Here is a 14982-nt window from a genome sequence, read left to right as displayed (position 1 = left end):
GTCACTGCAGCGACACAGGAAGCGCCGGGATGGAGCGGGTGCAGCGCGGAGAAGATGCGGGGAAGACGCGGAGAAGATGCCCGGGAGCCAGCGTCAGGTAATGTATACCTGATCGGATCGGCCGCCGCTAGCGACGCGCTCCCTACCCGCGGGTGATTGAGGGTAATTTCCCGCACGGCGCGATCGACGGACCGATCCGATTTTGGGAGGAGATCGGATCGGCGGGTGCGTTTAGCGCGAACGATTGGCAGCAGATTCGATCCCAGGATCGAATCTGCTGTCGAAACGGCCGCGAATCGAGCCAGTGTATGGCCACCTTAACTCTTTTTTTCCCCTTTGCCCCATACAGTAATCCTTTAATTCCATCTCGTCACTTATTGCTGATTGTCTATCTTCTATCATGACCTTTTGGTTTCCTATAATGTGAGTAAAATGTTGATTACTCAGCCAATCTGTCATACTTGCCACGCTTCCTATCCTGATATGTTCCCTAATAAAATGTTGCGCTATGTTTGCATTCGGGGTTATTTGGTGGCGTGACTGATTTCAGGATACCTCTGTCCCTCTGTGTAATTTCTGTGGTCTCATGTCTACAGATCCAGCTACACCCAAGCAACAAAAGACTATTCCTCGGACGTCTGCTTCTGCTTACAAATCCAAGATTACACTCTCATCTGGCAAAAACAAGAAGTGAGATTTCAGCTTTCTCATTTTCCAGTTTCCAGCTAAAAAAAAAAAGTTATATTTTTTTATTAGGATTTTTGTTTTTAATTCTCTGCTGTTTTGCTTCTCACCAGGTCAGCCCTCACTGATGACTTTTTCAGAGAGCTTGCAAAAGAATCCGCACAGGTAATAACAGCACTTTCTATGAATATACTTTACACTCTGCATCTATACTTGGATTTATAGCATCCGGGCAAATATTACGATCTATATTTGTAAAAAGAGGACAGCGCTATTGTCTATATACCAACTGTGTTTATTCACCAAATAAAAATCTTATAAAGATATTTATAAAATTCACTTTAAAAATGATAAAACATGATATAGAAAATCCTCACTCAGCCTTCACATGTGCCCAAACTTCTCATATATAGTATATCATAATCATGCATGCCACCATACATACAATGCAGCCACCTGGGTGTCTATTATTGTAATGTGGTCTATATGGGGACATGGATTTTATATGTATTCAGATTGGTTTTTAGGGGCTTTGTAAAGTCTATTTCCCTTTATATCTCTCCAGTCAATCTGGGCAAGGATATACCTTATGTATGTTACCTCCAATAGGTACCGTATATGGAGTCAAACTGATGTACTTTGTATGAGAGAGATCCGCATAAAGTTTCCGTGATGATGTCCACAATAGTTCATGCAATTACTTACTGCTCTTGCAGCTTTACTGTTCTTCCGTGCGGGCTCCGGCTGGTAGCCTCGCCTGTTGGAGTCTTGTAGTTAGCTTGCGGTCTCCTATCCCTCCGGTGAACGTATACTGATGCAGTTCGGGTTGTCTTCTCGCAACTCCGCTTGTTCACCAGCGTGATTTCCGGGTAGGTAGCTTGCTGGGAGTGACGTCACTTTCCCTCCTGTGTATCCCGTGTGTCCTACTGTGCTCCCATATCTCCTCAGGTATCCCCTATGCGTCTTTATGTGTTTCCCAATGGTCCTCCTGTGCCAACCCTGTCTCCCGTATGTGTCTTCCTTTGTCTCCCATGAGTGCTCCTGTGTCCCCTTCCCTGCGTGCCTCCCTCCCTTCCCCTTGTGTCTCCTGGCCCCCCGGGTGAAGTATGAATAGCGGTAACTCACCTTCGCCAGGCTTCCTCACTGATCCCAGATCATTGCGCTCCCCTCGTTAGCCTCCTCTCCCTCCACCGTGCTTCTCCGGCCCCCTCGGGTATTGCAGTACTGGCAGCAGCTTACCTTCCTAGCGGGGGGAGTGCAATGGTCTGTGATCAGCGGCGGAGCCGGTCGAAGGTGATTTGCTGCTATTCACACTTCACCCAGAGGGCCGGGAGACACAAGGGGGAGGAAGGCACACAAAGGCAGGGAATCCCGACGTGGCGGCAAGTCAGCGGTTCGTATCAGCAGGCGTTTAGAGGTCGGGGATTCCCTGCCTTTGCCGTATGACACAGGGACTTTTTCCTCCCCATTTTTGGGGAGAAAAAGTACGTCTTATAGGGAGGGAAATAGGGTATGTCCAAAGTGAATCTGTTCTCCAATGCCAGTGTCAGGCACTGAAAGGAGGAAAGGTACATCCAGAGCAGCTCTCTCAGTGGTGGGATTTGACAAGTGTCTGTATCAGACAAAGAAGAGAGAAGAGAGCGCCTCTATGGTGCGCAAAATGCAAAATAAATGCATGTATATCTCACATGCCCAATGTTCCATTCCTTGTACATCGACCATGTCCAGCGGGGGACATCAACAAGGGTACGTGGTAGGTCTGGAGTCCAGGGTAGCTCCGGGTGGCGAAACGCGTCGTCATTCTCACCGAGCACACTGAGCTGTAGCATTGCGCATCACAAATAATGTTATGCATAAAGAATTCGGTGGCCAGAGCTTTGTAACTCACATGCCTATATGCCCGTGCACACAAACATCACTCCCATGTGCCAATCACAATGGTGCGTTGGGGGACCCAGTTAAATAGACATATATACAGAGGTAGTTAATGCAGTCCAAAGCTTATTTTGCATATACAGATGGAACTTGAAAAATGTGAATATCCTGCAAAAGTCCATTTATTTCAGAAATTCAACTTGAAAGGTGAAACTAATATATGAAATAGGAACCCTTTGCAGGTGTTTTGGATTGCAGGTGACCCAAACAATAGCTCAGGTTCACTTGAAGTGGACTATTCTTATAGTAGTTATTACCACCTTTAATAGTGTAGTTTAGGTGAATGTGAATGGCTGTGGACAAATTATTTCTGTTTTGAAAAGAAATGAGTGGTGGAAATCTGTTTGGCTGCTGCTTTCTGTGTCATCACTGAAAAGATTCTGTATACTTTCTATCTCCATAATACCAATGTTAGGCTTGTCTGGTCAATGACTACAGGTCAGGCTGTATGCCCATATGACTGACCTATAGCCCAGCCCGTAACACCTGAACCAAGCTCCTACCTAACACAGAACTGCAATAACCCTGCAGGTAGATATAGCATACAGGCTGACAGATTGTAATCCACCAAACAGAACCAATATTGATAATACAAGGCACAGTACCACAAGTATAATAGTCACCTGAGGCCTGACGGATGAGGCAATCCAGATGAGTTAGATGACTGCAAGCAGGTAGAATGGTTATGCAGTTCAGGCACTTAAGAGCTAACGTGGTCAGTACTAGCCAGATGTCAGTCCAGGCAGCGTTCATTCAAGTCCTTATCCAGGTGGCAGACAGGCAAAGTCCAGGTACACTAGCAGAGTCGGCAATGGGTAATCCAATAGAGCGCGGTCAGGATACAAGGCAGGGTCGGCAACAGGGAATCAACCTTGAGTAAAGCGTGGTCAAGATACAAGAGTCGGCAACAGGAATCAGTTTATGAGCGCATACCCAGCAACAAGCCAAAAGCTAATGCTATCACGGGCGATGTCTTGGGGCGCTCACCATGCTTAACCCTCCTGGCGGTTTGCTAAAAAATCGCCAGGGGGCAGCAAATCTTTTTTTATTTATTTATTAATTAATTTATTTTTCATGTAGCGAGACAAAGTCTCGCTACATGATAGCCGCTACTCAGCGGCATCCCCCCAGCCCCTCCGATCGCCGCTGGCGATCGGCGATCAGGAGATCCCGTTCAAAGAACGGGATCTCCTGGAGGGCTTCCCCCGTCGCCATGGCGACGGGGCGGGATGACGTCATCGACGTCGTGACGTCAAAGGGGATTCCTATCCACCCCATAGAGCTGCCTGGCACTGATTGGCCAGGCAGCGCACGGGGTCTGGGGGGGGGGGGGGCGGCTGCGGCGCGACGGATAGCGGCGGATCGGCGGGTAGCGGCGGCGATCGGGCACTGCACGCAGCTAGCAAAGTGCTAGCTGCGTGCAGCAAAAAAAAATTATGCAAATCGGCCCAGCGGGGCCTGAGCGGTGCCTTCCGGCGGCATAGCCCGAGCTCAGCTCGGGCTTACCGCCAGGAAGGTTAAATACAAGGACTAACCAATCAGAAACAAAAAGAATCGAAAGTAACCAATGACATACCAGCGTGTCAGCAGGTCAGCTGACATGCAACACAAACACATGGCTAATGTTTACAGTGGTGGAGCCCATACTGAGAGTGCTTCCACCGCCTATCCAATGGGAGCTGAGCGCCAAGCTGCGCTCCAGTGACGTCAGTGGCCTGGCGATACCCGGAAGCTTGCGCCTCAGCCCGAACCTCGGTGTTCCGCCGCCATGAGTGCCCCGATGATCTTACAACCAAGGGCTTCAATCTGGGTCTAATATGAGCTCACAAAATTGCCAGGAAAAAGTCAGCCTGGCGAAGGTTGTACTACTTCACACTCAACACAGTTTTTTGTTTTTGTTTCGTTTTTTTATTGTTGCCATGTCTTTGCTGATAGGATTTGCCTTATGTCTTTTCTGGACATGTGCTGTGAAACGATCTCTCCAATAGGTATACAGTCAAGAGTTTTTCACTCGTATAAAATGTTTGTTTTCCACTATTTTATATAATAACTATATCTGTTATTCCCAGAATAACCTAATGTAAAGGCAATCGCTAAGTACCATGTTTTGAAGCCGAGTACTATTTAAAACCAATCATGCTGATTTTTCTGTTTTGGTATTATGAAAAAGCAATACTTGTCTGATCCATATGCAATTAACTTTTTTTCCTTAGATCTCTCCTAGGTGATATTTTCACAAGTTGTCAAAATGTCTTTTAAAGGAAAGGTCCAGGATCATTAAAAATCAAAAGTCTACTTACCTGGGGCTTCCTCTAGCCCCTGGCTGTCCTGTACCCTTGCTGAAGCTCCGGTGGCTCCTGGTCCCTTCCGCTCACGGAGTCGCACTGACGTCATCCAGACTGTACTGCACAGGCGTAGAACTACTGTTCCTGCGCAGTACAGTTCGGATGACGTCAGCACGACTAAGTGAGCCGCACGCTGGAGCGCAAGTAGTCCTCTTGTACCGGAGGGGACCCGGGTCCACCGGCGGTAAGCAGAGCTGTGGTGAGGGCACGGGACGACTGCCAGGGGATGGAGGAAGCCTGAGGTAAGTAGATTTTTGTTTTTTAACCACCTCGGACATTCCCTTTAAGCCACCAGGAGGCAAGAAAATACTCCAAATAATTTTGATGGGACTTTTTGATCTACTTTTTGGTACTTTTTCAATTGCAGAGTGCAGAAAAATTATTTTAAAGAGAAGGGGAAAAATTATCTCCAAGGTGAAAACTCATGAGAAAAGGTTAATTGCATATGGTCCATTTTCTATTTCTCTGTAAATGAATAAAAAAATGCTTTATTTTCTTTGAACAGGAATCAGATGTCTCAGATGCTGACCCACAGGCTCTGCTTGAAAGCTTGAAGGTAAACCTAATTTACTACTGAAGTGTCTTAATGTGTGAGCACCTGAATGTTGGCTCTAAGAAGTTATCTGCCCAGAATGTGAGCCTGAAGATCAAAAGTAGAACTCAATAGGCAAGAGTGGTTTAGTACCTGCAGGAGATACTTTCTGCAGAGCTCAGAAACTTTGTCATCTGAGACTGATTCACAGGGCTGAATACATGAGCGGCAGGAGGATGAGCTCTGAAGTATCCATTAAAATCAGAAACCTTTTGTTCGCCAAGCACAACTGGGTCATGCCCAGAATTGGATTTCGTACATACGTGGCTCAGAGTGGACTAGAAAGTCTATTGGTAACAGCAGCATCGGCCACAACCTGGGGGAAGTGTGTGTGTGTGTGTGTGTGTGTCAGAGGGGAAACAACTGTTCCTATACCTTGAGGTCCTGGGGAAAATGGCCTGAAGGGAGCTAATTGAAGAAGCAGTGGCCTGGGCGTGAGGGGTTGTTGGCAAACCTCAGCACTCTAGAGCGCCGTCTGGAGTTGTAGAGGTCAAGGGGGGGGGGGGGGGGGGATTTCCTGAAGACACTCTCTGCTGATCTGATAACCCTTTGTAGTTTGTATTAGTCACTGGGGGAGGAGCCAGCGTACCAAACCAGGATGGATAAACAGAGGACAGATTCAGTGGTGGCGGTGTGAAAGTTCATCAGAAGCTCCTGGGCCATACCAAAGTTCTTCAGCTGGCGAAGGAAGACTAGTCTCTACTGGGCTTTCCTTTGGGTAGGGGTAGTGTTTACCTTCCAGCTCTGTCACTCATCATCTTACAGGTCACATTCTCGCCTAGACTATATCCTGATGTCATCCGCTCTACTACATAATGTACAAACCGTCATTAGCCCTCTGCATTCAAACTCTCACAATGAGCTAAAATACAAAATAAATACATGCCCAATCATAGATATATTATTAATATTGATGTACTAGTCATTATGGGTGCTAGAGAACTGCTACTGAGCATGAGCGATGTCCTCAGCCACGTTCCGCACGCCCACGATCCCGCGCAAGCAACTGACGGCCTGCCCACACAGCAGACAGCCAACACAGGGGCATGGTGACAGAGAAATTATTAAATAGGATAAAGCGCCAACATATTCTGTGACATTGTACAAAAGTAAGAACCAAACATGGGGTACATAATAATAGACAATGGTATACACCAAATATAGACACTGGTACATAATACAGAATTGGTAGTTACAGCGACAAATGTAACATGATGAATAAAATGCATTGTTAATGAGGACAGTGAGGACAGAACACACATATATATATATATTACTGCCATCTTCCGAATGAAGATCAAAACAGTAAAGATGTTATCACAAAGAGATCCAAGGAGATACGACATACTAAAACTCCAAGACCAGGACAAAAAGCTAGAGTACAGAACAAAACTTCATAACCGATTTGAGGCACTTCGCGAGTTGGTGGAGGTGGCTGAGAACGACACTGCCGAGACTAGATGGACCAAAGTAAAGGAAGTGTACGCAGAGACCTGTGAAGAAGTACTAGGCTTTAGGGAGCAGGGAAGGAAGGACTGGATGTCAAATGATACGTGGCAGAAAATTAAAGCAAGAAAAGAAACCAAGCTAAAGCTAAATTCCTGCAAAACAAGAAGCCAAAAGGCAATCCTCCAAGGGAAATACAACGAACAAGATCGAGAAATCAAAAAAAGTGCCAGAAGAGACCGACGGCTCTGGGTAGATGAGCAGGCCCAAAAAGCTGAAAAGGCAGCAAAAATAGGAGACCTTAGAACACTGTACAATATAACTAAAGTTCTCTCAAAGAGGAAAGACAGAACGGGAAGTCATGTCAAGGATAAAGGTGGAGCAATCCTTACAAATGAGAGAGAACAGCTTCAAAGATGGAAGTAACACTTCCAGGAAGTTTTGAATAAGGATTGTAGAGAAAGCGGCCAACAATTTGAACAAGAACACCCAGAATGCAAGGAACACGACCCAAACATAAACACCGAAGCACCAAGGAAAGAAGAAATCATCAAGGCCATTGAGAAGCTGAAAAGCGGAAAAGCTCCCGGGCTTGATAACATTACAGCAGAAATGTTAAAAGAAGATGTTGAAATTTCAGCTGCACTTTTACAGCCACTGTTTGAGAAAATCTGGGAGGAACATCAAATTCCCGCTGACTGGAAAAAGGGTGTCCTTGTGAAGCTGCCAAAGAAGGGTGATACAACGGTGTGTGATAATTGGCGGGGGATCACATTACTATCTATTCCCAGCAAAGTATTCACAAGAATTTTACTAGATCGAGTGAAAGACCACGTGGATCAAAAACTCAGGAGAGAACAAGCTGGTTTCCGCAAAAACAGATCTTGCACAGACCAAATAAACACATTGCGCATTATAATAGAGCAATGTCTGGAACTAGGAGTCCCACTGTATTTGGTCTTCATAGATTTTCTCAGGGCATTTGACTCCTTGGAAAGAATGTCTATGTGGAAATCCTTCGAGAAATACGGAATACCAAGAAACCTCATAATTCTTATAAAACAATTTTATGAGGACTATACATGCAAAGTTGTTCACAATGGCATGCTAAGCGATCCAATAGAAGTCAACACAGGAGTCAAACAAGGGTGCACCCTCTCCCCCACTATATTCCTGATAGTAATGGATCTGGTCATGAGGAAGAGATGTCTTGGAAACAGAACTGGGCTACAATGGGGGCTGACACAACATATAGAGGATCTCGACTTTGCAGACGATCTTTGCTTACTCTCACAAAGTTTCCAGCATATGGAAATAAAGTTAGCTCATCTACTAGAGGAGAGCAAGAGGGTAGGTCTGATGATTAACTGCAAGAAAACTAAAGAGATGAGATTAAACAGCAACGTTGATCCTAAACGAAAGTTCCAGGTGTACGGAAAACCTATAGATACTGTGACTGAGTTTCAATATCTGGGCAGCCTGATGACAATGAATGGTGGTGCCAGTGCGGATTTCAAAAGTCAAATCAAAAAGGCAAATGCAGCCTTCGTACAACTGTACCAAATTTGGAGATCCCATGATATTTCCACGAAAACCAAACTGAGAATATTCCAAAGTAATGTGAAGACAGTCCTCCTGTATGGATGTGAGACATGGAAGGTGACAGCAGAGATAACAAAAAGCCTCCAAACCTTTATAAACCGCTGCCTTCGAAGAATACTAAATATCTGGTGGCCAAATGTAATTTCAAATAAAGAGTTGTGGGAAAGAACCCAAGAACAACAAGTGGACTTGCAGATCAAACGCAGAAAGTGGAGATGGATTGGCCATACTCTTCGCAAGGACAAGTCAATTGAGAAAGAAAGAAGCCTTAAAATGGAATCCTCAAGGCAGCAGAAAAAGAGAAAGACCAAAGATAACTTGGAGAAGAAGTGTAGAGGAAGAAATAAGGAAGGCGGGGCAACATGGACTGAGATAGAAAAAATCGCCCAGGACAGAAACCGGTGGCACACATTTGTTGAGGCCCCTTGCTCCAGTGGGAGACACAGGATTAAATGAATGAATGACATATATACAGTGGAGGAAATAATTATTTGACCCCTCACTGATTTTGTAAGTTTGTCCAATGACAAAGAAATGAAAAGTCTCAGAACAGTATCATTTCAATGGTAGGTTTATTTTAACAGTGGCAGATAGCACATCAAAAGGAAAATCGAAAAAATAACCTTAAATAAAAGATAGCAACTGATTTGCATTTCATTGAGTGAAATAAGTTTTTGAACCCCTACCAACCATTAAGAGTTCTGGCTCCCAAAGAGTGGTTAGACACTTCTACTCAATTAGTCACCCTCATTAAGGACACCTGTCTTAACTAGTCACCTGTATAAAAGACACCTGTCCACAGAATCAATCAATCAAGCAGACTCCAAACTCTCCAACATGGGAAAGACCATGCTTTATAGCAGCATAGTGGGTGATAGCAGCGGCTGGGAACGCGGAAAATCAGCCGCGTTCCCAGCCTGTCGGCGGCTGTCGCCGAACCGGAAGTAGCCGCTGGCGGGGACAGGACGATTGGAGCGGGGCTGCGAGGGCACCATCCAGCTTCGGGGTGCTGAGGGATGCCCCAGGCGAGTAAATGTCATTTTTTTTTTTACTTAAGTATTCCTTTAAGGTTATTTTTTCGATTTTCCTTTTGATGTGCTATCTGCCACTGTTAAAATAAACCTACCATTGAAATGATGCTGTTCTGAGACTTTTCATTTCTTTGTCATTGGACAAACTTACAAAATCAGTGAGGGGTCAAATAATTATTTCCTCCACTGTGTGTGTATATATATATATATATATATATATATATATATATATATATATATATATATATATATATATATATATATATATATATATTTACAGGCACTACTCCAAAATGTCCGAAAAAGTCTACAATTTTATTCAAACAATTCATATTCCATATATCTACATAAATGTAAATAAAAACATTTAACCAGCGGCAGTATATCTACACCCCGCGGGAGTACTGTTCTCGTTCCAGGGGCATAGATATATGTCTCTGCATATCTGCATATGACCCCTGGTTGCAACTGAGATTGGTGAATGGGAACAATATGTTCCCAAAGCCAATCTGTAGTGCAATTTTGACAAAATCATGAATGAGCAGTTCTGTAACAAACATCACTGATCATTCCATGAGGGCAAGTAAAAAAATAAATATATAAAATACTTTAACTTTCATTTGCTTTAGCATTCTAAGCAGGCGACATCTAGTGGGCACATTTAATATTACAGTGTTAAAACATAAAATAAATAATAAAAAGCCTTTAAAGAGACACTGAAGCGGAAAAAAAATGATGATATTTTGATTTGTATGTGTAGCACAGCTAAGAAATAAAACATTAAGATCAGATACATCAGTCTAATTGTTTCCAGTACAGGAAGAGTTAAGAAACTCCAGTTGTTATCTCTATGCAAAAAAAGCCATTAATCTCTACTACTTTCAAAGTCCTGGAGAGGGCTGTTATCTGACTTTTATTATCTCAACTGTAACTGAACAGTTTTCTTTTTCTCTGCTAGAGGAGAGGTCATTAGTTCACAGACTGCTCTGAAAGAATCATTTTGAATGCTGAGTGTTGTGTAATCTGCACATATTATAGAATGATGCAATGTTAGAAAAAACACTATATACCTGAAAATAAAAATATGAGAATATTTTCGAGAATATTTTCTTTGCTGCTAATCTTCTAGTAATTATTTATACTACACAACCAATTCATTATATCATATTTTTTTTCTCGCTTCAGTGTCTGTTTAACCCTTTGTCCCCTAGCCTGCCCCGATAGTTACCAACATAAATAACTTGTAAATAAATTGAGGGTATTTAAAATAGTTGTTCACACTATGGGTCTCAAATATTCAATTAGGTGCTTCCTTTGAGTCTAAGACTCATAAATTGTAAACTACTCACTTAAGTAAAAGGAAGAGGACTATCATATAAAACCTATATCATTTATTTATCACAAAATATAAAATTAGTAACATTCTTTTTTAAAAAAACAGAGCCCTGACTCCAAACACCGAAGGGACAGAGTTATTGACCAATGGACCAAAGGTCTAACCGTTAGCATCAAGATTGATCAAAAAGACATTTAAGCTGGAGCTCACAGCAAAAAATCATGTATAGTGTGGACCACAAAACAGTTCAAATTCCCAAAATTTGTGCACAGGGGTAGAGGTACCTAGACAATCCAAAAAATCAGGAGGTCAAGCAAAACACCATCCTAACATAACAGAGAGCGCAATTGTTAATGCGTATAACATTCCACCTGTGTAGCAATGTTCCCAAGTAGGCAGTATAATCAGTGTAGTCACCATCTCAGGTGCCTCTCATTATATCTTCAGCCGTGGTATATAGATAAAGTTCATCAGAATGTCCATCAAACATACTGTTTACGTGACTATCAGCCTCAGAATTGATTTCAATCAGGATATGGTCAGGGAGATCACTGTGCTATAGTTCAGCAAATAGATAGATGTACAGTGTGAAAGTCCGCCAGGGATTATTCCCTTATGCAGGTCTCCGATCCATAGAGAAGTCACGTGATGGAAAGCAAAGTGTAGTATCATATAGATTCAAAACATGAGGGTCCCGTGGTGGGTTGTATCACTGAATAACATGTTGCACTCAGCTGAGTTGAAGAGTTATAGTATGTATAAAGGAAGTCCATCCATAATCATAGTATGATAATAAAGTGCATGGTATGCAAAAAAAATACTCATCCGTCCTGTGCAGATAAAGTTAAGAAGGGCCCCCGGGTGGAGCAGAGCTACTGGTGGGCAATGAGCCCTGGATTGCCGACCGGTTTCCCTGGCAAAGTCGCCAGCATCATCAGGGCAGGCTCATCAGATGTCCCCATGTGTGCGAATGCCGGCCTAATAATGGCGGCCTCAGGACGCCACGCCGTACGAGGATCCGCCCCACACCAGCACGTCACACAATTGCGCGCGCAGGTAGAAGGACCGAGTCCCAGCCGGCATAGAGGAGCCGCGCACATCCACAATCCAACGCAAGCGCCATCTAGTGGCCAAGATGGAATTTGCCACTGATGAGCTGTTTCCTGCTCAATGGCGTATTGCGGAGAGGGGAAAGTGCGCGGCTCTACGCGACAAAGCAGTTGCCTTAGGTGACGCCCCAAGGCTGCCTTGACACCATACCACTGGGATCCCCATCAATCCCCAGGTTCACCATATGAGGCCCACGATGGCCTGATCGGCGGGCGCCCCAGGAGGAGCCAACACACACGGGACCCTCATGTTTTGAATCTATATGATACTACACTTTGCTTTCCATCACGTGACTTCTCTATGGATCGGAGACCTGCATAAGGGAATAATCCCTGGCGGACTTTCACACTGTACATCTATCTATTTGCTGAACTATAGCACAGTGATCTCCCTGACCATATCCTGATTGAAATCAATTCTGAGGCTGATAGTGACGTAAACAGTATGTTTGATGGACATTCTGATGAACTTTATCTATATACCACGGCTGAAGATATAATGAGAGGCACCTGAGATGGTGACTACACTGATTATACTGCCTACTTGGGAACATTGCTACACAGGTGGAATGTTATACGCATTAACAATTGCGCTCTCTGTTATGTTAGGATGGTGTTTTGCTTGACCTCCTGATTTTTTTGGATTGTCTAGGAACCTCTACCCCTGTGCACAACCATTGGGAATTTGAACTGTTTTGTGGTCCACACTATACATGATTTTTTGCTGTGAGCTCCAGCTTAAAGAGTAACTGTTAGGCTTGAAAACAAAAAACTATTCCCTATTTCTATCGGTAATAATGATAAAATGGATACTAAAAAGGCAATGCCTAACTTAAAAACAAATCTTACTTTTTTTTAATTGTAGATAAATCCTCATGTCCCCATCTCTAAAGGCCGCAGCAAGAGGCCGCATAACCGAAGATGCAGTGCAGGCTGGGGCGGGAGGGAGTTCTCCTTTGCTTTTCTGCCCAGACACAGCTAGTTCAGCCTGATTGGCTGCAGCCTGTGTCACTCAAGCCTGTCCCTCTCTCATTGGCCGCCTCACGTCTGCCACTGTCCGCCCCCTCCCCGCACTCTGTCGGCATCTCCGTCACTTTATTCGGGGGGCAGCGGGCATCTCCGCATCCATGGGGACGCCCCGCCACCACTTACAAAGGGACTCCCCCTGCACTATCCCCCCACCCCGCAACATCCCCGCCCGCCCGCAGCACCACAGAGCCCAGCGGGGAAGAACACACGCAGCGCACACAGATTCTCCTCTGGTGCTGGAGCTGCATATATTCTTCCCTGCTAAGTGCTGTTATGCTGGGAGACGAGATGGACGCTGCAGGGCTGAGGGTAAATACAGTGGAATCACTACTGATATAGTAGCAGGGCTGGGGGGTTCTCATGGATGCAGGGGTGTCACTAATATAGCGCTGGCAATTGCTGTAGGTAGGAGGGAAGGGGGGTAAGGGAGGAAATGACCTCAGCATTGGCTTCGCTGGAGGGACTAAAGATGGCCCCTGCCAGGGAACAGAATTCTCTGCATTTCCGTATGTTTGTTTAATAAAATTCACTGAAATGAAATCGTGGACAGTGCAATACATCTGTCATGTAAGTAGAGCAAGTATTTATCTACTTATGTGTGTGTGTTTATCCTGGCATAGTATGGCTGACAGCTCCTCTTTAAATGTCTTTTTGATCAATCTTGATGCTAACGGTTAGACCTTTGGTCCATTGGTCAATAACTCTGTCCCTCTGGCGTTTGGAGTCAGGGTTCTGGTTTTTAAAAAAAGAATGTTACTAATTTTATATTTTGTGATAAATAAATGATATATGTTTTATATGATAGTCTTCTTCCTTTTACTTAAGTGAGTGGTATTTAAAAGGGAATACATACCGTATATATTGGCATATAAACCGACCCGCGTATAAGCTGAGGTACCCACTTTTCCCTCAGAAAACAGGAAAAAGTGATTGACTCGCATATAAGCCCCCTCCAAGGTATAGCCTCCTCCACAGTAGCCAGATGTTCCCCCAGTACAAGTCATCCCCTCTACCTATAGCCAGATGTTTCCAAAGAATGATACAGCTGTGTCTCAAGACACCACTAGATGGCATCATAGATATAAGACACAGCGATTGCCACATAGGAAGAATCCCCAATCATTGCACCACTGACACGCTGCTTGCACGCTCCGCTCCACAAACCAGGGGACACAGCACTCTGCACAACATGTTGCAGGGGATGGGGGGGCACAGACACAGCAGATAGCCAGTTGGCAAGATCCTTACGCTCCTCTGCCAGGAACAAAACCTGTTCCACTATTCGTTCTGCTCCACTGACTTGCATATAACCTGAGGGGGTAACTTTTCAACACATTTTTTGTGCTGTAGAATAAGGCTTAAATGTGAGTATATAAGGTAAATTGTTACGTTAGGGACTGAGCTTTTTGGATATGTATGCCATAAGGGTATATTATAGTTATTTTTCAAAATACTGGCTTGTAATTATTGATCAAGCACAATGGGAAAGACAAAATGAAAAAAATGCACATTTCTTTCCAAATAAAATATTGTCACCATACATTGTACCAGGGACACAAACAAACAAACACAGAACATTTATATTGCGCTTTTCTCCTGGCGGACTCAAAGCGCCAGAGCTGCAGCCACTAGGGGGCGCTCTATAGGCAGTAGCAGTGTTAGGGAGACTTGCCGAAGGTCTCCTACTGAATAGGTGCTGGCTTACTGAACAGGCAGAGCAGAGGTTCGAACCCAGGTCTCCTGTGTCAGAGGCAGAGCCCTTAACCATTACACTATCCAGCCACCTTTTTAAACTTTGTAATAACCGGGACAAATGGGCAAATAAAATGTGTGGGGTTTATCTACAGTCACAAGTTTTATTTTAAAACAATAA

At 44.3% G+C, this 14982-nt stretch overlaps 1 protein-coding gene across 1 annotated transcript in view; it reads left to right on the top strand.

Annotated features, from left to right (window-relative positions):
- The window catches only part of FBF1 (Fas binding factor 1), a 169435-nt gene that overhangs the window by 16606 nt on the left and 137847 nt on the right, over positions 1–14982 (top strand). The window contains exons 4-6 of the mRNA XM_068264242.1: positions 597–690; positions 798–849; positions 5470–5520. Of these exons, the coding sequence (XP_068120343.1) occupies positions 597–690; positions 798–849; positions 5470–5520 (197 nt within the window). The remainder of the gene's footprint in view (positions 1–596; positions 691–797; positions 850–5469; positions 5521–14982) is intronic.

This window comes from Hyperolius riggenbachi, chromosome 12, assembly GCF_040937935.1.
Source record: "Hyperolius riggenbachi isolate aHypRig1 chromosome 12, aHypRig1.pri, whole genome shotgun sequence".
Classification (NCBI taxonomy): Eukaryota; Metazoa; Chordata; class Amphibia; order Anura; family Hyperoliidae; genus Hyperolius; species Hyperolius riggenbachi.
Note: the sequence above shows the minus strand (reverse complement) of the source record. Positions and strands in the feature narration are given on the sequence as shown.